This window comes from Ambystoma mexicanum, chromosome 6p (assembly GCF_040938575.1).
Source record: "Ambystoma mexicanum isolate Mex_15411 chromosome 6p, UKY_AmexF1_1, whole genome shotgun sequence".
Classification (NCBI taxonomy): Eukaryota; Metazoa; Chordata; class Amphibia; order Caudata; family Ambystomatidae; genus Ambystoma; species Ambystoma mexicanum.
The window spans coordinates 1,526,809,148-1,526,833,283 of record NC_090935.1 but is presented as its reverse complement, the minus strand read 5'-3'; the positions used below and the strand labels follow the sequence as shown (position 1 = coordinate 1,526,833,283).

Sequence of the window (24,136 nt, the reverse complement as noted above, 5' to 3'; positions counted from 1 at the left end):
GATTGCCCGGCTTCTAATTCTTTTGCTAGGAGTGGTGACATAGGGTTGGATAATCTCGTTAATGCTATAAAAAATTGTGTAAAATGTCGGGATCCTCGGGTGCCATCGATGAAAGATGTACTAGCTGGGGCAAAATGGCATCATAGATGTATGGTTTTACAGTATCCCGGACCAGATCTACAAATCTTATACACTGTTTTGATTGGCCCTGGATGGAGACATCCTGGCTTGTAGTACTATGATGATCTTTCTCGTGGTCTCCCATATTGGTTAATTTCAGGAAGAGCGGCTTATGATCGCTCCCAGATGTACTTAAGATTTCAAAGTCTTTTATTTTGCTCCATATTCTCATTGATAAAAAGATGTAAGCACTGTGGGAGGTGCCATTCGGGCCATCGAAGGATGTCTTGGTGGCTGATCTTTTTTAAAGCAGCCATTGCATGCCCTGGACACTAAACCCAAAAGCATAGTGGCAACACTAAGAGCCAATGGGTGGGCTCTAACCCTCTGTGGGGGGGGGTCCAATGGCCGTATGTCCCATAGCTCAGCCAGGTCATCCCAAACCCCCTCAAGACTTACGAGGGGTTCTATTTGGCTATTTAAATTGCCTATGAATATTATCTTGTGGTCCAATTTGTCCTGACACAATCTTGACTCCAAGAGGTCCACCGTTAATTCAATGGCCTTATCGAGTCCTTGTTAGTGGCTCGGTTGTACACATTCCCGATAGAAAAAGGTGGAAAGCCTGAAGAGCTCAATACCAAATACTGTACATCGCAGGAGCCAGATTCTATATTGATAATTTGGTAGTCAAGCGCTGTGCTTATACAGTGGGCAAGACCGCCAAAGAGACTGCCTTTGGGTCCCTTTGTAGCTGGCACCCAAAAGACCTCCTGGAGGTAGATGATATTGTGTCCCCATCAAAGTCACACCAGTCGGTCTGATGGTTCATAATACCAGCAATGTTCCAAGAGATTAAGCTAATTTCTCTCCCACTGGTCCCAACCATTTGTCCATTTGTGTGGTGACTGCTTTGTGTGAATCTACTGCTTTCAGATCCATGCAGGCCCCACTGTGGAGTGTATTTGTCCCCCTTATATACATGGGGTACATTGGGGTGGGTGTGCAAGCTTTGGAGGGATGGTTAGCAAATCGATCACCATCCATCTGACTATCAACCAATGGTCTAATTGATATTCTTGAGCCCATGGGTGTATATTTGCTGGCTTCTATAGATAAAAGTCCATTTACCAGCCATTAATTTTTTAGGGAAACCACAATCTTGTAATCGCCATTATTGGGAGAACATTGCCTTACACCCTTCATTATGTCACTTCTTATGACTGTTTTTCAGCTTCTTGTTGATCCTAAATAGTGAGTCACCTTGTTAATGAGAGCTTCTTGTGGTTCGTAGGACCCGTCTGACATTTTCCCCACATTGTGCAGAGTAATTGATGGACATATCTGGTGACACCTTGCGCCATCTAAGTTAGATGGGTGCATGTGTGGTCCCTCACCCTGATTAAGGCGGTGGTTCCCCGCTGACTTGAATCCCAGTTGAGTGGTGTTAGGTTCTAAGATCCAGGGGTGTGTGATTATGGGGTGTTTCTGATAGTGGGATGTGTGTGGCCCAACCCGGGGTCCACGGTCCCTCCCCTTACCTCCCTCAACCCTTGTGGCCTACCACTGGCCACATTCAAGGGTCCTTTAAGAAAATGGGGCCCATTCCCCTGTAACCCTAAGTTGCCCAACCTCCCCCTCTGGGCACTAGATTCTCCCTGGTTATGATTGACAGTCGTAATATTGTGGGCTGTTTGGTGATTACATGACTGTAAAATGTGTAAGGGTTGGTCGAGTAAGAGGCTCCTATTTTGTAAAGACCCTTTTGGCAGGGGTAATATCAGCCTTTCTCTGATATATAATATATCGGCTGCCAGTAGTTTAAACTGTTCCTTGCAGAATTTTTATAGGTTGGAATACCTATATTCAACATGGCTGCAGTCTTCCCCTAAGGGGTCCACCAAGGAATTTTCCTGCCCCGTACCCATGGGATTAGGGGGAGGGATTCCCTCAGTTTTCATGCCTGCATCTATGCTTGTGCTTGATTGGATCTTTGCTCTCTGTATCTTACTCTGGGCACCTTTAGGGGTTATGTCAATGACACTAGCGGCTCTGTTATTGTTCCCTTTCATGGGTTGCCTGATCTCCAGGAGCTGGAATGGATTTGAGATGGGGATTGTGACTTCTAACTCCACTTCCCTTTCAACCCGGTCATGGGTGTTTTCTTCTACCTCCCACTTTCCCTGTTGTTGTTCAGTGGTGCCTCCTATTTTGCTTGGAGTAGTGAGCTACTTAAGAATAGGAGGTCCGTGTTAGTCGTATGTAATTCAATTACTTGGGCACCCCCTCCCCCTTGCACAATGATCAGGATTGCATAATTGTTTCCTCGCTTCTGCCTCTCATAGCAAACTATTTCATATACCACCATGTGATCCTTCGATTTCCCCTGCTGTCTGGACAAGTGAGATTGGACTTGCTTTAAGGGTTTTAATACTGGGGCTACACTTTCTATATCCTCCATGACAGATACGCAATTTAGGGCCGCCACAGTTTTCCTTTGCGGTTGGTCTTTTATTATCTTGTTATGGCGGCCTTCAATACCATTCTGAATACCCTTTATTTCCGTGGTTAACACATTAACACCATCTAAGCGTTCGAGCAGTTTATGTGCCCTCCTGCAGTTCCCCACCAATGAAATGGGTTCAGCTGCCTTACGTTTTGACATGTTACCAGTGGAGTAGCAAGTTAAAGTGAATGTGTGCATTAAATTAAGACAAGGAAATAACAATCAATCACAGTAAGAGCGTTACACACTAATAAAACAGCGTTTAAGAACCTAGTCAAAGTCTTGGTTAAAACATGCTCACCAATATTAAAAGACCTAGAATAAAAAGTTCACAAATTAGTCCTTGTCCCTACAGTTACAATGCATTAGAAGGAATAAGAGCAATGCAAGGCGAGAGGAATGGGCTACAATGGTATGTGGGCTTATTGATCTACGGAGCTTTGTGGCCCCAATGATTTTTTTAGACAAGACCGCTATGCTTAGCAGGTTGTTGGATCCAAAGTCCAGGCTAATTCCAACAAGGAGACCAGCTCAATTCCTGAAAGGGCTTTTGAATCAAATCCTTTTTGCAGGCACTGCACGGCGGCACCAATGGCGTGCAGGGAATGCATCGGCAGCTTAAGGAGCTGCCACAGTCCGTCTCTCCCACCTGCCCCACCTAACGACACTGAGCAATAGAGGCAGGCAGGGAACGCCTCAACAGCTTGGGGAGCTGCCAAAGTCTGACTCTCCCCCCTGCCCCGCCTGCAAAGCTCACCGGCACTCACACCGACGCACACTGGCGGGGAGGAGTAATCAGAGGGTCAGGATATACAGCAGATAGATGAGCATGAGTCTAGGGGTTTTCAGAGTGCTCCATTCCGCCCTCTCCTCCTTTCGCTGCCCACACTAAACACTAGACACCCTTTTAGCAAGGTGCTGGAGGAGACCACAGAGTCAATGGCCTACTGGGACACACTGCAAGACCTCCGAGGAGCTCTGCTCCATGACCCAAGATTTAATCAGCACAGTTAGAGTTATCGAGAGGGTCAGCGTAGACGGCACACCACTCAAGGTTTCTAAATTCCTTGTTCTCCGAGAGTCAATAGGAAGCAACCTGCAGCCAGAACCAGCCTCATGAGAGCACCGCTCGCAGCCCGAGCATTAGTAACTTCTGCCGCGGAGTAGAAGAACCAGCATGGGGCAGTGGATAGCAAGCTACCTGGAAGCGGCAGAACAGTGGTGGCAAACCCCAACAGCTGCCCAGATGACAGTGGCCAGGAGCAACCGGCAGCAAGCCACGGTCTCAAAGTGAAGGTTAGATAAAGGGATTACCTTCCTGAATTCCCAATTAGGCGCTCTGTCTCTCCGGTCCACTCTGATCCGCAGTCCACGGACTGCGCGGACTGCAGCGTCTGTCCTTTGCCGTCCTTCAACACACATACATGATGTGCTGCTGCTGAAAAATATATCCATTGAACAAATTCTCTCCAACTTTCGCGCACTGTTTCGCTTGCTCACTCTTTCTGACTCTCTCACACTCTCTGCTTTGTGTTAGTCTCGGTCTCGATTTCTGTCTTGTGAATATAAAATGTCTTGGCATTAAAAAGAAAATATGTGCTTTGCAGATGGAAAACAATAAAATGACTCGTACACAGATTTCAGATATATATCAAAGAAGTTATGGTGAAAAGGCAAATCTCTTGTTGGTTGTCACTGGTATTTTAAACTCTAAGGTCTGGTGTGCAGTATATATTTTTTCAATGCAGTTTAGATTCGTAATCTGAACATTGACTCAACTATTGTGTCTTTATTCCCCCCCCCCCTCCATATTTGGGACAATATTTTCATGCGAAGTGTCTATAATGTATTCTTCAACTTGCAGGACGACCTTTCTGTGCCTTTACAAGAAGAAGATCTGGACGGGTCCTCTGGTCTGCTGTTCCCGTTTTATGACGCAGACACGCAAATGCTGTACGTGGCAGGCAGAGTAAGTTGTGTAACCGATCACAAGTGATTATTTCCTGCAGTGATTGAATTGACCAATAGGTCCTGTTTTTTGGTGATTACTCTTACTTGTGTCATTGTCTCACTTTACACCTAGTCTCCTAAAACATCTAGAAGCTTACCCAAAGAAGAGAACCCGGTTACGTCCAATCTACACATATCAATACTGCAGCAACAACTACCTTGTTCTCCCCCTCTATGATTCCATTTAAATGGTTAAATGATTTGATATGATAGGTTATTTATAACACGCTTAATACCCAGAGGTTTCTAAGTGCGGATGCAGGAATCGAACCTGTGTTGCTCCATGTCGTCCTGCTTCCAAGGCGAGCGCAGTGCCCCTGAGCTATCCTCCCGAGAGGATAGCTATGCGTGCTATGCATGACCCAATAACCCAACATACCCTGTTTAAATCTGTAAGATAGCGTGAAATGTGCACACGAGATACACACAAACGGGTCTAATGTTCTGACAAGGGATAAAGAGACTTAGCCAGAGAGGGTGTGTGATCCTCATGGAAAACAAAATCCCCTTTCTTCTACACTTTGTCGCGTATGATGCAATAGGGTACTACTCCTACTTGGAATAATCCAGCAGGATGATTGACTTTAGAACCTTAAAGGTGAGTTCAAAGTTCATACTTGTCAGCTTGTGGCCCCCATCAAAATCTCATACACTTAAATTTAAGAATGGAGAGAGAACGAGAGAGACGCAGTCAGACCCAGGCCCACTGGTAGAAAAAAGTGAATTAGAAATTATACCAATAAATACATTAAATTGCATTCACAAAACAGTGAAAATATGTTATTTAGCAATAAGGCTGCCTTGGTTAATTGAACCTGAGCCAGAGGAGATGACACGCACAAGGTATTCTGGTAAAACTTTGAACACATTACAAGCTATTCTGACGAACAAAGAAGATGTTTAAATAATTTAGAAAAGACTCTAGTAAGAATAGAAGCGAATAATAAGGAAGTGAATCGTGCGTGTAAACACCCCCAAGAGCCATCCACTCAAAGGCCCAATGATAATAATGAAGATTTGAGACGGGTTCAATGTGGCTAGAGTGCCCAGGCACTATCCAGTCCCACACTCATTTGGAAATGCAGGCATTGGCCTGGTGGTACGTGGGCTTATAATGGTATTGAAAATGAGAACATATTGGGCGTGTTGAGGGTGGGCTGGGTGTGTAGAATGCAGAATGGTAGACTGGGTTGCTGCGTGCTGATCAATCTTGATAATGTGAACAATGTAGCATCAATATTGCATTTTCCATCCCTCCATATGAGTTGGTTGAGCATTATGATGTGATATGATATGGCATTTATAACGCGCCTATACACAGGTGTTTCAAGGCGCGACGAGGTATGGGAGGGGAAACAGAGGGAGACAAAGACAATGATCCTACTAGGCCAAGTGACATTGAGATCGTACAAGTGCAGGGGAGGAGGAAGGGGAAAAGTGCAGAGGGAAAGGGGAGGGGATAGTGCAATACATAGGATAACAGTAAGATAATAAAGACAATAAATACAAGTGCGGCCAGCAGGTGGCAAGTGCAAGGGTAAGTGCAGCCATTGGGTGTCAATTGCTAGTCGGGGCTGTAAGGGTACAGAACAGTCCCAGAATGCAACGGTTGCCAAGGGGGCAATGCAGGTGAGCAACTGGCGTGGAGGTGACCTTGGCCCGAGATCAGGGGGTAGCCAGGTAACCAGTGCAGTTTCAGATTCAGTCAGGAGATCAGCAGGGGAGAGGAGGTGAGAAAGCAGAAGCAAAGAGGAAGGTCTTGAGGTGCTTCCGGAGCCAGAGGTGGTACTCATCAAGTTTTAGAGCGACCAGGAGGCTGTTCCAGAGGGAGGCCCCAGCAGAAGAAAGAGATCTACCGCCAACTTGCTGCTTCGAGAAGCGACTGACCCTGAGGGAGTTGGAGGTGGATATATGATATGATTGGTTATTTATAACGCGCTTAGTACCCAGATGTTTCTCAGCGCGGACCAGGGGATCGAACCTCTGTTGCTACGTGTGGTCTTGCTTCCAAGGGGAGTGTGTTGCCCCTGAGCAAGCCTCCTGAGCGAAGAGCTCGAAAGGGAAGATATTTAGGAAGAGCGAGTTGAAGGCATTGAGGTCCCAGACCCCAGAAGGCCTTGTGGACAATGCAGATGGTTTTGAACCTAATCCTCGCCCCCACTGGGACCCAGTGCAATGATTTCACCCCTGGAGAGATACGGTCCCTGGGCTTGAAGCCAAGGACAAGTCTCGCAGTCCTGTTTTGGATGAGTTGGAGAGGGCGGAGAGTAGAGGTAGGCACATTGAGAAAGAGGCTGTTGCAGTAGTCCAGCATAGAGAGAACCAGAGCTCTGGAGCCGGTGAGCTTCTGGGGGAAGGAGAGGAAAGGAAGAATACCTTTGAGGAGGTGCAGCTGGTAATGTGACTTGTTGGAGACATCAGAGATGTGCGGAGAGAAGGAAAGTGTGGAGTCAAAGATGACCCCAAGGTTTTTAGCCTCACAGGTGGGAGCGGGAAGAGGGCCAAGGGAGGCTGGCCAGAGAGTGACAGGAAAGGAGGGAGCAGGTGTGCCGATGAGGAGAATCTCGCTCTTACTGGCATTAAGGCATAGATCATTGGCGGCACACCAGTCCTGGATAGCAGAAAGAGAGTCAGAGATGATAGAAGGAGAGGAAGTGGTGGAAGAGAGCCTGAAAATGAGTTGGGTGTCATCCGTATAGCACCGAAAGTTGGATCAGAGAGTGTTAATGCGGTGGGCAAGAAGTTCCAGCTATTGGTTGAACAGCCAGCGGGAGAGGTTAGATCCCTGGGGAACACCACAGGTAGAGATAGAGATAGAGGAGAGAAAGGACCCAAGTTGGACCTGGGAGGGTCGATCAGAGAGGAAGGTGGTCAACCAAGCCAGGGCCTGATCAGTGATACCCAGGTTATCATGGAGACGGTTGAGCAAGATGGCATGGTTGACCGTGTCAAAGGCAGAAGAGAGATCAAGTAAGATGAGAACACAGGGGGTGTTGGAGTCAAGGTTGGAGAGCAGGTCTTCACGGATGTTCAGGAGAGCAGTTTCCATGCTTCTGGCAACTCTGAAGCCAGACTGATGGTCATGGAGACAACCCACAGATTCAGTGTGAAGGTTAAGCTGAGAGATGGCAAGCTTTTCCAGGAGTTTGCCCATGAAGGCAGTGATGGAGATTGGACGATAGCCTGGCAGGAAGGATTAGCAGAGGGTTTCTTAAGAAGAGGGTGCAGAAGGGAGTGCTTCTGGGGGTAGGGGAAGACTCCAGTGGTGAATGAGTGGTTGCAGAAATCAGCCAGATCAGGAGCCAGGGTGTCAATGTGGTCCTTGATGGTTTTGGAGGAGCAGCGGTGGACCTGTTTTGACAAGACTTTCACAGATCTGACTTCTCTAGAAACCTTGTCAGGGAAGAAAAGGGGAAAGGCAGAGAAGGAGGGAGGAGAGGTGACCACAGAAGGGCCTGAGGAGGAGCAGGGAGGAGGAGGAGAGTAAGAGAGAGAGAACAGGATGTCCTGAGTTTTAGAGATGAAGTGAGAAGCCAGGGCCATGCAGAGGACCTGAGAGGGGACAGGCGAGGTAGAGACTGCAGCAGGATTGGCCAGCTCCTTGCAGATTTTAAAGAGTTCAGCTGAGTTGTTAGATGCCGCAGAGACACAGGCTTGGATGTGGGCTCTCTTCTTGGTGTGGACGGAGAGCCAGTATTGCCTTTGGAGCAGGCGGCAGGCCACTTTGTCAGAGGATGTGCGGGAAGCAAACCATTTATACTCAGCCATCCTGCACTTTCATTTAAGGATGACGAGGTCTGAGTCGTACCAAGAGTTGCACTTGGCTTGGGGCTTCAAGTGGCTCCTCATGACAGGGGCTAGTACATTAATAGTGTCAGATATAGTAGAGTGGAGCATGGAAAGTGCTTTGTCAGGGTGTGAGTCAGCCAAAGGGGGAGAGAAGGGGAGAAAGGGGCATCGAAAGCCTCAACTGACACACGCTTCATGGGTCGGATAACCGAGAAGGTAGGTGGCAGTGCTGGAGTTGGTTTACCCTGAGGGGTAGAGAGGGTGAGATGGGAAGAAAGGAGAAAGTGATGACTCCAGGAGAGAGGAGTGGTGAGAGGGATCGAAAGGGGGAGGTCTGAAGAGATCGGAGCATCCAGAGTGTGCCCTGCAGAGTGAGTCAGGTCAAGAAAGAGTCCAGTGGTAGGACAGGAAGCATCCAGGTGGATGTTAAAGTCTCCAAGAAGGAGGAGTTGAGTGGTTGAGACCAGGAGGGAAGATGGGAGATCCGCCCACTCAGAGAGGAAGGCGGAGATCTGACCAGGTGGCCAATAGATGGTAGCCACAGTAAGGGAATGGCCTGGAGAGAGTGAGAGAGTGCAGACAAGGGATTCGAAAGAGGAGTAGGCCTGCGTAGGAATGACAGAGGCAGGAATCCACTCAGGGAAGATCAGGGCTACACCCCCTCTGGAACGGTTGGATCTAGGTGCAGAGAGTATCTTGCAGCCATCAGGGAGCAGAATGTCAAAGCTTGTGATAGAGCAGGCTATGAACCATGTCTCGGTGAGATAGAGGACATCAAGGTCAAGTTCCTTCAGGAGGTGGCAGATGTCAGAGGAGTGTTTGACAGCTGACCAAGAGTTTAGAGTGGCAATATGGAGAAGGTTGCCATCCTTGAAAGACTTCTGGGAAGGGGTACAAATCTGAGGTACGCCCTGCAGAGGTGTAGAAGAAGCCTGAGGGGGGGGCAGAAGAGGAAGAAGGAGAGGGCAAGGTAACCGAGGTGGAGACAGCAGGGGTAGGCAAGGAAGCCATGGAGGGGAGAGGGAAGACAGCAGGAGAAGAACACCAGGTGCCACCATTAATGGGAGAAGAGGAGAAGGGAGAGAGCACAGAGACCATATGTAGAGTCCATAGGTCTGGCGAGGGAATGATAAAAAGGATGTCAGTAAAAGTTTGCCTGGAGGAGGCGCTGGTATAGGTGTCAGCGATAGGGAGGCCTGGGTTCGAGACCAGGATGTCCTTTTTAAACTTATTCCTACCAGATTTAGTGAGGAGAGCAGGATAGTCGATAGAGAAGCAGTTAGAAAAGATAGGAGAGACAGAAAGCACCATAGAGTAGGTAGGGAGAGGAGAGAAGAGGAAGGGAGGACACTGGACAGGGTGCAAGCAGACAAGACAGGTTGACAATTGAACAAGATGACCGGCGCTTAGATTTTAAATACTTTCACAGTGCAATTTTAGAAACAGGAGAAACACACCTAAGTTAGAGAGTACTGAATAGCTCGGAAGAAGGCCTAGGTTTTACAATGCAATTTTAAATACTTTCGCAGTGCAATTTTAGAAACAGGAGAAACACACCGATATTTGAGAGTCCTGAATAGTGGGGAAAAAGGCCTAGGTTACACAATGCAATTTTAAACACTTTCACAGTGCAATTTTAGAACGGGAGAAAACCACTTAAGTTTGAGAGTTAATGTTAATGTTAATGTTAAAGGATATTTGTACCGCGCACTATCACCACCGGAGTGGTCCCCTGTTGCTCTGGTGGCTCTGAAAGAGGGAGGGGGGTGAGTTAGTGGGAATAAGCTGGAAAAGTGCAAGAGAGCAGTGATGTGCTGATGGCAGCCTCAGCCCGGTGGGTCCGTCGGCTGGGCTTGGGGTGTTTTACTGTCGGTAGTCGTCGTGTGCTGTTGTGCAAGTCTATGTGGGGTTTGTTTTGTTGTTGCAGCGTAGTGAAGTTAGTGCAGATTGCTGAGTTTTAGGCTTGTGGCTGTGTTTGGTTAGAGTTTGAGAAGTGTATGCGGGGGGATGAAATTGTTAGTGGATTGGTTAGTTGGCATTGCTGTCCTTGCAGTTATGTCTATGTCTGATGTTTGCTATCATTCACTATTCCATTGTTGCTCATTTTCAATATTCTGTCTAGATGTGAGGCAGACTAGTGATCACGATTCCAGTCAAGTGTTGCACTTACATCATTCACAGTTTCATCCAAGTGTGGCACATGCTAACATTCACATTTCTATCTAGATGCGACACAAGCTAACGTTAAGAATTCCATCTAAGTGTGGCACAAGCTAACATTCACATTTCTATCTAGATGTGACACAAGCTAAAGTTAAGAATTCCATCTAAGTGTGGTACAGGCTAATATTCATAATCCCGTCTAGATGTGACGCAAGCTAAAGTTAAGAATTCCTTTTAAGTGTGGTACATGCTAATATTCATAATCCCGTCTAGATGTGACGCAAGCTAAGAATTCCTTCTAAGTGTGGTACATGCTAATATTCATAATCCCGTCTAAATGTGACGCAAGCTAACGTTAAGAATTCCATCCAGGTGTGGCACATGTTAACATTGTTACACCTATCTAAAGATGACACGGGCTAATCTTAACATTTCTGTATAGGTGTGGCACTAGTTAACATTGGCTAGTGTGTTAGTGCGTAATGCAATGCAACATTTACAGTCAGGCCAAGAATGGAATTAGGCATGTGGTCACAAATGTCTCTATGAATGCATGGCGTAATTCTATGGCAGTCTATGTTATGGAGAGGTGATGTAGAGTGGTGAGGGCTTTCTGGAGTAGAGTAATTGCTCTACACCCCACCCATGCCACACTTACAGTTTTGTTGGTGTCTGTTGGCTGCTGGCTTCCTTTGCTTCCCCTGCGGACACCTGTAGACACGCCTTGGAGCCGCTACTGTAGGAGCCGCCCTTTGCCTCGTGGCCCTTAGCCGAGGGGGCTGCCGGGCAGAGGGCTGCCCTGGGAAGGTCAGTAATGACTGGTGATCAAGCCAATCACGGGAGGGCTGGGAGGAAGGAGGGAGAGGGAAATGGAAAGAAGGAGAGGGGACAGGGAAAGCTGCAAGGACCGCGGCCCTGGGGGGGCCTCAAAAGAACAGAGCCAAGAGGGTCAGCCAAATGCAGCACTCACCTGGGTCACCGAGGGTAAAAGTGGGCGAATGCAGGCAGTGCCGGTAAAGGCACCAACGAGGAAGAGAACCAGCAACCAATAAGGATATCCGCCGTCTCTGCCTGGGTTACTTTAACCCAATAGGATCAGCAAGTTCAGTAGCTACTTGTGTTGCCTGACTATGGTCCAACACTAGTTAATTGTCAAGTGGGCGCAGTACAGAGCCTTAATAGTCGGCTCATGGTCGTCTCAGGGAAGAAATTGGATAAGGTTGGTTAGGACATTAGAAGATCTCTACTTTGACTTTGTTTAACAGCTTTGCTGAACCTGATCCCGAGGAGGCCCAGAACAATTAAATTGATGCCATTCTGTGAATGAGGCAATTGAAGAAAATAAGATTCTGCACAAGCTGAATAATGATGAGGTTGATTGCAACCAACTGTTAAAGTTAATATTGTAAGATATTTTGGTGCTTTCCCAAAAAGCGGGCGATGAAGGTTGGAAGCTGTATATATTTCTTTTTTTACATCGTTATCTTGCAGAAGACCTAAATGTGTTCCCAGCTTTTTCTGTACATATCTCTCAAACGAAAGGCAGAATAAATAAGGAGAGTTATGGATGGGTATTGCTTTGTCACTTAGCCTGAAAGTGGCTGAGATTAAACTGCCTACATAATAAATGTTTGTCTATGAGAGAGAGGTAGAGTGGGCCAAGGCCATTATGAATGTCTAGGGGTCTGAAACCTATGGCTTTCCAACAGTTTTGGAGTATAACTCCCATGATGCTGCTCCATTGCCTATGCTGGCTAGGGCTGATGGGATTTGTAGTCCAAAATATGTAGACAACCCTGCAGACTCCTGGTCTATAGCAATCAGTTTGGTCTAGGAAGAGTGTGTTTACAATGATTTGAATAACTTTTTAGAAACAATGCAATATGATGGCACTAGACATGGTCAAAATCCTCCCTTTATTCCAGGAGCAGGTTAATCGAAATGAAAAGTGAAGTTGAAGCAGGATTTGATTATTGATGCACCTGATGGCAATTAAGAGCTAATCAGCAGCAGCTCAACAATTAGCATTAAATGGTAGATAGGGAAGGACCCTCTAACAATGAGATTCAGTGGAGTCAGGTAATTAAAGTATTAACGAATGTACCAAGGAAGATGTACCTGCTCAACCTACATATATTCTAGCTAACACTTTATCTGTGATAGACTAATTCCTAAGGTGGATGTGACTGGCTAGTAGAAAGGGGATTGGAAAGTTTTCATAACGCACTAAGAATTTTCATACAACCAGTCGTATCTAATAGCAACCCAGAGTTGGTGCGAGTTGGGAGGTCTTCACTTAACATGAATCTGAGGAGACTAGTTTGGGACTCTGTTCCACATTGCAGAGTATTGGAAAACCTGGTAAAAATAGCAAACCGGAAATATTGCCTTTACTTCAGCATGGTTATAGCCAACACAATGGTTTAGTTTTATTCGATAAGCTAAAGAACAAGTCTCACGAATTGGTTACATTCAAACTTAGTAGTCAGGACAAAGGTCAGTACCAGGGGCTGGTTTCCAAAAAGATTGCAGAACCAAGGAAAATATCTGTTCACAAAAGTTAAAAATGGGACAGAGGTTAATTGATCTCAAACTAGCCAGACTGGAATACAAGGCAGTGATTGCCCACCTCAAAAAGGAGGCCAGTGTGCAATGTTGCCAAGGATTAGACATATCATCCAAAGCTAAAGGTGTTCTGGGACTTAGAAGCCTATGGGTTGAATGTTCTGGAATATTTGGTCCCAAGAAGAGTGGATTTGCTCTTATAGTATCTTGTCTAATCTTAAAGCTGTAATGTTTGACCATACGCCAACATGGTGCTAGAAAAGGCTCCCTTCGAAAAATTGCCCATAGTGTCAAAGTGGAAATAATAGCAATGATCAGGATGCAAAAATAAGGAAAGTCCCCAGAGCCAGATTGGCTTACGATGGCCCTATATAAACAACAAGACCCACTATTGACCACTTTATTTAGAGCCTTATTTATGATGAAGAACTTACAATCACTGTGGCTAGGCATTATAGCCCCACTATACAAGAGGGAAACAAAAACACAACCATCTTGCTACAGGCCACAATAACTCACAGATGTGTCTGTTAAAATAATGGGAACCTTCCATGACTAGCAGAATGCTTCAGGGCTAACCATATATTATATTATCAGATGCCTAATATGGCTTTCACCAGCTTATGGGTGTGGCAAAACAATGTTTAAATTTGGCCCTGTTAGAAAAACAATACTTGAGGAAAGGAGTTGGGTTCCTAGAGCTAGCTTTTATGAATATTTCCGAAGCATTCAATTGTGTGGACAGAGTCATACCATGGAAGACTTTGAAGAGAACAGGCCATAAACAAGGGATGTTGAGTACATTAATATTAAACTAAACAGTACTATCGTTTATGGCAGCAGGCGGTTAATATCAAATTCCGTCCACACTATCTGAGATTTAACGAAGGGATACCTCATTATCCTCCGCTATTCTCATTATACATCAAGAACCACAAACCATTTCCAATATACTATGAGCAGTGACCCAACATTGGAGAAGAGGCACCTCCAACTCTTGCTATATACGGATGATGCCAGCTGACAGCCCACAACCCATACCATCGCAAAGATTAGTTTCCATTTACACTTTATTCATGCAAGGTGAAAGCTAAGCCACATCCCTTTGAAATCTACAGGCAGGTGGATGGGCCCTCAAAAAGCAGAAATAGGACTATCTTCCTGAATCGAGGACATTTTGAGGTTGTGAAATATTACATTTGTCTGAGTCAAAGTTTTGCGGAACAATCAGCAGAACATGAGGAGCAATATACATTTTCAAATAGATAAGGCCATCCTGAGGCTTAGTGGAAAGGCATAAAGTAAAATAGTATTAACTAGAAATGCTGCAGAGAGTAGGTGCAGGAATGAACAAGAGTCTGAATCTAGCAGGTTTCTTTTCATCTGAAGGATGATAGCTCTTGGTTCCTCTGCTTGCTGGTTTGGTGATCGGGAAGAATTTAATCTTCAGACCACGTAGTCTGTGGAGCTCATGCCAGTTACTGGCGACTGTAAAACGGTTGTCCATAGCCAGTAAATGTTCTATTTGTCTCTACTTGAGTGACCTCTATGTTCTGGCAACCTAGGGTTTCTTTGCGGGTGTATGATGTGGTTTTACACCTTATGAAGGATGTTCCCATGTTATTGGTGTTATTACCGAGGGTATGTGGACAGTGGTGCAGGTGCTGCACTTTGAAAAAACCTACTTTTAGGTGCAAGTCAAGTAGTAGGTTCATTATTAAGGTTATCCAGGTAGATGGGATGTACTACGTCTGTTACTGTCTTTGAACATTTAAAGATGAGTTTAGGTCTCTCTTAAGTATGTGTCTGATGGTCGCTGTAGAATCTGCCTGTGCGGCCAATGCTTTGTGTTGATGGGGTGACTTTGTGTAATGAACCCAAGCTTCTGTTGGAATTTAGGAGCAGTACTATCAGTTGACTTTCCAATAAATAAATGCTTTTGTTAGAGCCCACAGGCACTAATGTTTCCTTAACATCGTTTCGGGGAGATGCGGGGGGCGGCTTTCTGAGAATGTTGCTTATTTTTTAAACACAGCTTTTTTGCTGCAATTGCTCTTTGCTCTCAAAAGTTCGCCTTTAGGTATATTGATAATGGCGTTTCTGTTCAGTTGGTGAAAGGAAGACTACATTGGTTTCAGTGGGCTTTCTGTATAGTGTTTTCTATGTAGAGCTCTAAATTAATTATCTTGCTGTGTACCGCTATGAACTTTATATTGCACTTACTTTCATATAAAAATAACGACTGTTTAAAACATTATAGTGGCATTTCATATCATCGGGACATTGTTGTGTCCCTATTCCATTGTATCACACGTGACCTGATTTTCCAGTGTTCCCTGCGAGCACAATGTATGTTGTAATGAGCAATGAACAGATTTGCTAATGAGGGTGCATACTGCGATCCTATCACAATGCTGTTCCTTTGATGGTAGAAGTCATTATCAAGCAAACATTTTGCAATGCGCGTTGTAAATACCAACATTTCTAAGAACATTTTTGCTATGTAAAAAATCTTGCAGCCTTTCTGGACAGTTGTGTATTGCAATGAATACTAGATAATATTGGATAAACAACATTTTTATAGCAACTGGACTCTGGTTCCAGCCAATCAAGATGATAGGATTTCAGGCTTTACTGACTGATGAAAGTCTGCATTCCATCCTGTCTGCTGCCACTGCCTTGCCCAGGACTACACATTCTGCCCAGCCTCATACCCCCAATTTTCTTCTTCACTCAACACCCACCTCCCAATCTCCTGCTACCACCGAACTCCAGCCGCACCTCCGTCTTTGCTCCCTGATCCTGGCCGCAATGGAAAAGATGGTGGGGTTCCAGCTGGAGCCCCAGTGCCCATTTCCATGGTAGCCATCTTAAATCTACAGACAAAATGCTTGTGCTGACGACTTGCGCTAAACCACCCTAAAATAAGTACATTTGAGTGTCTATTGAAGATTTGCAAAAGTCTATAGTTCTGGAGCCATTTATTGGTACTTTTCGATCACAGCTGACACGTGTTTCGACACTAGGTCGTTCTCAAGGCAACTAATTGTTGGTGTTGGTATACCTAAGTGTTGGTGCTTTAGTATTCATGTGTGCTATTTCATTCTTTTGTGTATTCACTCAGATTCTAACGTCAGCTTCCACTCAGTTGATCTCTTGTTTTGTGCCTCGCTGGCCAATGAGCTATATTCCAACAAATCCCTTTATCAAGTCCCAAAACCTTAATAGGTGTAATAAGTCAATGGGCTGGATGTTAAATATAGATTTGCTTGTGCACTCAGTGTGTCCTGCTTTTCAAGCAAACAAATGACCCATAGTAATGAAAATGTTTGGCCTTTGGTACTAATGGCAATATTGCTCTATTTAGTGGGCCATACCACTTGCACCTACTAAGTTAGGCAGTGAGTCATTACCATCTGGTACAGCCCGTCCTACACAATATTATTGGGGCAATATTACCTGAGGCAATGGGTGCTGCCCTGTCAGTAATGGCCCGCCGCACATGTTAAGGGGTCGAGTGAAGGTAATATCCACCATTGAGGGTAATATCTCCATTAGCACCCGTGTAGTTTTCTGTGCAGGTGCTAATGGTTTAACTTATTTTATTTTAAAAAGATACTTTCCGTGCTGCGCGCCCCCAGCAGCGCAATGTTTCCTCAAGTCCGTTTTCAATGTTGATGTCCGTCACGTCAATGAAACAGACCCGAGAAAAGCATGGTGCGCGTTCAGGCCTATGCAATGTGGTAACTTTCTTTTTTTTTTTACACACTCGTAGCAACCACATAGGAAACTACACAGGTTCTAAAGAAGGGAGGCAGGAGCCTGTGGTTCGAGAATCCTGATTGGCCAGCGCCCCCTTCCAGGGTGCTAATGCTTAATCTGTTAATATGGAATGATGTGATCGAATAGTTTTCTGGAAGCTAGCAGAGAGAATGGTGTTTAAGTTCCATTGGGTGCACATTGGAAAAGCTGAGCTGTGTGCTCCTTTTGAAGTTGTGAACAACGGTTTATGAGCATGTATAGTTCTGAACAGCACTTTTTGTTTTGAGAAGTATGTTTTGTCTTGAGTTGGGCAATACATTGGTCCATACGTGTTTTAGATCAAGCGCACAGGACGTGAGTCTTTCTAATTTGAGAAAGGTCCTGGGTTTAAGGGACAACCAGTGAAGCTCTTTCAGGATCTTGGTTATGGGTTCTGGTAGTTAGTCTGCAGCAGAGTATGCGATAGCTTTTAGAGGTGACTGAAACAATTGGGGCAAGCCAGTGAGCAATGCAATGGCAAAGTTCAGATGTTGGACGACCAGAGGTTGTACCATTGAACGAAACTCAGTAAGAAAGCAGCTATGTAATGTTTTTGAGTTGTGTGGTTGCAGAATTAAAAGGATGGTTGATGATGGTTGTCATGGAGGGCTGTGGATGCTGAGAGATTTGGCCTGTGGTGGGAGTAGGTGAAGAGATTTCTGGTGCTGAACAAATAATTTGGGGGTTTAAGAATGAGGAAGGCTTGAAGTGTATCCAGACAGGAAGGAAACAGTAAAATAACATAGATGAATAATATTCAAAGGTATAGTTGAGCGTCCTTGGCATGCTCGTGAACTTAACACCTGACCGCCCCATCAACATTCTTATAGGCTGAATCTAGAGATGGATATGTGGGGAGGCTATTATTAATCCTTGATGAACCTTGATTAATACAGTTGCTATAATAAACATGATTTTGTCATCAGTATTCCATAAAAATCCTATCACTTACACAGGAATTGACAATTCAAAATATTTACCTAATGGGCCTGATTTACAAAGTATTTTCCAACAGGATTGCGCCATTAGAAAAAGCTTTTGTAAATCAGGCCCTATGTGTTTAAAGCACTGGTGTTTTCTTATTTTGGTTCTCATCAGCTGAGCTGCGTATAACCTATTTATCACAAAATAGAGTTTTTCAATTTTTTTCAGATTGTTAATAGATTTGTGGGAGTACATTTATGAATTGTTATATTAAGCCATGCAATGTATATTTTTAAATAATTAATTTCATACTTTACAGCCATACAAAAAAAAGCCTAAATCATCTTGTGCTTAAGATCCATTTAAAAACTATACAACTAAATTCCCTACAGTTAAGTCCTTACATGGTATTTGAAAAATTCTTCTATTTGATAGCCAAACTATGCAACTCAGTACTAAGGGAAATTAGAATGACGGAGTACCACCTAACTTTCATTAAAACGACTGAAAACCTGGCTATTCAACCCACAGAGGCAAGCATAAAAAGGTGTGCCCCCACAAACCATACTCTGAAACCAAAGCAAGCAGGGGACAAGATGGATTAAAGAACCAACAATAAAACCATCACGTACCCAGAGACAAAAAGAAAACCAACTACCCAACCCCCTCTCCTTTTCTACACCTGCAAACCTCTCAAATACTTCCCATGCCGACAAAGGGCCCACAAAACTACACACCAAAAAAACGTGCATACTGTACACCCACCGCCAACCACTCCACAAAACCAAATAATTGCAAACAACAAACAACCCAAACACTGGCCGCTAGCCCAGTGCACACAACAAAGCACACGCAGGAAGCTCACATGCACAGATGCCAGTTTCTGCTGGTTCTGCATGCATCAACAGAAGAGCACAACAACTATTCTATACCTCGCCCCCACTCACCAACCCCACCCATGTTTCTTACAGAACATGAGCACCTGGAGACCCTGCAAATGGCAGCAGTGTGCGGTATAGATCACTGCAACAAAACATAACAAATAGCAATGCAAAAAACACACGTTTATAAAATATCCGCATGCAACATAGTTGTTCAAAAGCGTGCACATCTAACGACATGGACGATAACAAATATTTGGTATCAGAGCAGAGTGCTGACTGATGAGGCAGCTCTTCCGAGGGTGGGTGCCTTTCCATGTGCTGCTAGAAGTTCTTACTAGTGAGCCCCAGGTGCCAGAACACAGCCATTAAAGCGTAGTGTAGAGGCATAGAAGCTCGATGTAGTTAGACCCGGTCTCTTGTTATGGAAAAGAGGCAGCTTCACTTTACACTAATGAATGAGAAGCATTGCAGCAACCGCAACCCAGACAGTAGATTAGTTACTTTACTTTTCCCTGGCAGCTCTGCAGAGGAAAATCAATATGAAACCCAGTCCTACCCACAGGAATAGATTGTATTAGTTTCTCCTTCTGCCAGGAAAAAGAAAACGAACACATGCAAAGATAAAATCTACTGAGAATTGTTCTCCCACTACAGCAAGCATCATAGTAGATGAGATGTTTCTGACAAAAACAACACACTTCCCTAAGCTTTCTGGAGGATTTCCTGAACATGATGTCCATGCAGAAATGTCCCACTACATTTTTGTGTCTGTCTTTCTCACTGCCTAATGCTTTGTGTCTAAATCCACATTCCAACCCCAGTCTTCCACCAATTACCTGTTGCTATAGGCCCAACATTGGTGTTCAGTGCTTCTGTTGGTAGTCTCCACTTCCTGGTGGTTTAATCTCAGTTGGCAGGCCATGGATTTACCTTTTTGCCAACTCCTTCTAGACGCCTTGGCCTTGTATCATCAGTCATATTGCCCAAGTGTCTTAAGACGTACACTTGACCTTTTCATGGGCTGTGTCTGAGGTCTAAATTGAGTTGTCTTGGTCTCTGGCCCTCCGCGAAGGCCTCCTTTGCCACTATCCCTGGGCCAGCTATATGACCATGTCGCAGTTCTCCTCCTTCAGCCTGCCTACATATCCATCTGGTGTCTTTCTCACTGCCACCTTATTTCCCAATACCCTGTTCACTTTCTTCCAGCTCTACATGTGTGGTGCTCTCTCTGCCCTTCTCTTCTGCACCTACCAACATTTCATTGCGTCTTGGATGATGATGGACTTGGGTTTCCTGTATTTTGTATGACTTTGGAATTGTTTCCTGAATCTCCCTTAGTTCTATCATTGTGCCATACGGGTGAGCTCCTTGCAGACTATTTTTCATTTTGTAAAGGTCCTTGTGCCATTGTGCGGGTTTTCTAGCCTACAGAGGCCAGGCTTTCATTTAGCTCATGTTTCTTTTTTTAAACCGCATTAACCACTATTAGCACTAAGGACTAGTGCTGATTGCCAATTGCATGAATCACTTTGTTGCCCGGTGGGCTGGGCTATTAACAGTCCAGAGCCATTGCATGTATTGGGCCTCCAAAGGCTCAGGCTGGCTAGCAGGTCATTAACCACCAAGCCCGCCCTCTAGCAAAGTGATGAATGCTACATTATCATCTTCACATTAGAGCCTAGCCCTCCATTGGGCCCTATGATGTGGAATGCTAGCTTCTCCCAAAGCTTCTCGGGACTGCCTCAAAGCTGGCTCTACCTTATTGCACTGGGCACATGGAATGCAATATTTTGCTATGTCTTTAACCTCTTGGTCCATTCCTGTTCACCAATTGCATTCCTGTATTGTTATGTTTGTCATCCTTCTTTCTAGGGGGCCTTTAAGTGAGGAATGCATAATAACCAACCCAACACCATCAGCTGGAACGACTTCTCACCCATGAATATTAAATGGCCAACTAAACTTTTATTTCCACATGAGCATCTCAGTATTTTCTTTACCACACACTTTCAAAGCTAAACAAGGTGGACAATCGCCACTACTTTCTGCAGATCTGAAATGTATTCCATGCAAACATTTTTGCATGTTCAAAACCCACTGGCTTATCAGAGGGGATATATTCAGGCATCTCTTAACTACCAATGCACAACATGGAGGTTTATGATGTATCCCCTGCCCCACAAAAAGAACTGTGTTCTACAGCCCACCCACTTAACAAAGCATATCTCCACTGGGTATCTTTGTTTCCAATCCCTCAAACACCTGGAAGCAAAGGCAACTTTTATTGACTTACCTTATCTCAAATAAATGAAAACGGTGCCTAATTCTGTTCATCTGACGTCTGTTGACTACACAAGTGTGTGTCACCCGGATCGGACTTGACTAATGTCGGTGCATACACTCTGCCCCTATTCCTTCCACAAATTGCATCCTTGCTCTTATTCATCCAGCGAAAGGGTATCCCTTTTACAACAAGCCTCTCGCGAGATCACACTTTCATGCAAAGTTCCTTGTGAATTTTTAGTAAGATGCTGCCAGGCCAAGATATGCCCTCAATTCTTCCTCGTGTTTTGGTGGGGGTTTATCCCTTAACGCCTCTACAGAACTGACTTTTGGACATTTCCTTACCGTTGTCATGTCCCAAGTGGTGACCTCCGACACCCACACTTGCATTGTTTCATTTTAATGGTGAGAATCGCCTTCTTTAAGATAACCAGGGCATTTTACAACAAGAACCTACTATGTTCCTCAATAAGTTTTTGAAAAAAACAAGGATGTCGTGTATAAAGACTTGAACTAACTTGTTCCACCAAATAACTCCTCGATCATCTGTTGGAACTCCATATAGGCAACAGAAACTGGAAGGCCCCTATGAGAGTTATGAATTGAGTACATTTTCTGGTTCTCTCCACAGTACAATGTGCTGATAAACGTTGACGTCCTTGGCCCTTTTGAACAGTGACAGCAGTTCATTCACCTTCAGTAATGGATGCCAGTCTACCCACATTGTTCTATTTGACAAGCTTAAGTCTAAAATCAATCTAATTGAGCCTTCATCCTTGCACGTGACTATCTTCAGGGTCTCTTCTCCGAGGGCTCTTTAAGCACAGAGGAATGTCCAACACAGGGGTGTTGCTAGGTCTGGAAATGATCAGGGGCTAACCTAATGTCGGGACTGGCGGGATTCGGGGCTAGCTATAACCTTTTGGTTGTAGTCCCTGAGCTTCTATCCGGGGCTACAACTAAAAGACGTGGGCTATTGCCCCCTTAGCGCCCCCTTAGCAACGCCTCTGGTCCAACATCTTATGTTCCAAGATAATAGCCCTGTTCTCTGTTTGATCTTGAATTTAAAATGCCTCAACTTCTCCAATGTTTATTTAACACTTTAGGTGACTACTCCCATAATTCACTAAAATCCACAAGTAGCACACGATTGTCTGCAATGGTATCTATTGGCTTATCTGTCCCCCAGATCCTGCTCCCTCTTCCTCCTTACTCTGCTTGCCTTCGCCTCCATTTCGCCTGCCTGTGTGGAATTTGCTTTCTCGATACTCGTTCTGTTTCCGTTTATCGTGTTCATTTATTTTTTCCTTTCACCTTGTTTTTATGTTGTGTTGTATCAGTTATCCATATCAGACTTAATTTAGAGCTAGTTGGAATGCAATAAGAATGTAGACAGTCCATTATTTCACATTTTAATGCATTTAATGCTCACGTTATATCTGAACTATTTGATTGGCCAGTAAGTAGCCGGGAGTTGCGGTGGTGAGCCCATAAAATGAATACACAACGGAATATTAACTAGAAGAGCATTCTTTGCAGAATATGAAAACATTTGCACCATCAGAGACTCACTGAGGCTATGACTTTGCAATTCATTTTAGTTCTGCTCTTTCCCTAAACTGAACACTCATGCCAACAACATTATCAGTTTCTCAATGTATCATCACATTATTAAGGCAGCTTAGACCCCTTTATTTCAGAAGACAATTCTGTGATTATTGCCAATGCTATAATTAGGGCAAAAATCGATGAACGTATTATTTCTTGATAGACAGCAATTTATGATTCAGCTGTGCCAGCTTCTAAATGTATTTGCTTGAGTTGTCACTCAAAGAACAGAACATATCTTACCCATCTTGAAAGGACTATACTGCTACGCGATGAAAGTTCGAATTGCACTTACCTAAATCCATTTACATACAGCACAAGATAAGTCAACATGACCCGCCAAGACCTTACAGTGGCAGTAAAAAGGTATCCTCTCTGACCCCATAGCTTAACAAACCAGAACCAATGTGAGATCTTGTGGTGTGTTGGCTAGCAAGCTCTGCAGTGACCTTCCACCAGAAATGTTCTCCATGATTTCTTAGTGACATTTAGATGAGAGATCAAATCCTTGCAGTTCCAACCTTTCAGGCTTATGACTTAGTTATCGGCATCCCCTTGCCCTTGGCCTGCCCTAGACAGAGCCTCCTATGAACAAAGAAACAGGGTTTCTTTGCACACAGGGACGGTGAATGCTGACACTGTCTGGGGATTCACATGGATATTGTAATGATACAACTGACCTCTGCCTGTATATTGTAATGGCAGTAGTTGCCTGTAATTGGTTATTACAACTGCTAGTTGAGTGATGGTTTTATTACTGTCAAGATGCGCCAAGGGTCAAGCAATTAGTCAGAATAATACCCAATGATGGAGGACTCAGGTGCATATCAAAACTCAGCTTTATTCAAACAATGAATCAAAGCCGGGACAGCATACAAATATTTCATTCTAATAGCTCTCACATTTTCAATGATTTCAAACAAGTTTTGGTGTGAAACTATATGAACAATGACATCACATTACACTATCAGTTTGCAAAGCGTACAGGGAAGTGGGGTTGGTTAATGACTCAAACTACATATAGGATGTTTAGGGGTTAGTCACTCTCCTGGTTGATGTATATCTGATGGCACCTCCTGGACCCATCCCATTACTGATACCATTTCTAATACATAATTATTGGGACAGTTCGTTGGTTGGCGCTATCTATCTTAGGTGGTGTGGCAAGGGGACTTCACATTGATTGGCATCTAGCTTCCGAACCTTGCACAACCTGACATGGCATCAAGATATGTGCAAGACATAAGTGGGGGAAGAGACTTCCATGGTCAGCCATACTTCCAATTAAAGAATACTCCTAATCAACCGAGGCAATGAAGCCTTCCCTTTCCTTTTTAGTTGGCCTTGTGTACTGTCTAGTGTCTGCACGTGTACTGAGGGAGTTCTGCAGGTAGCCTGTCTTTGGTTGGCTCATAATGAATAGTCAGTGTTTCTTGTATATGGATCACATGTTAGGGTACCGTGTTTGAGAGTTGATTTCCTT

At 44.6% G+C, this 24,136-nt stretch overlaps 1 protein-coding gene across 1 annotated transcript in view; it reads left to right on the top strand.

Moving 5' to 3' along the window:
- The window catches only part of CORO2A (coronin 2A), a 633,746-nt gene that overhangs the window by 337,349 nt on the left and 272,261 nt on the right, over positions 1-24,136 (top strand). Inside the window, exon 7 of the mRNA XM_069626393.1 lies at positions 4,491-4,595. Within this exon, the coding sequence (XP_069482494.1) occupies positions 4,491-4,595 (105 nt within the window). The remainder of the gene's footprint in view (positions 1-4,490; positions 4,596-24,136) is intronic.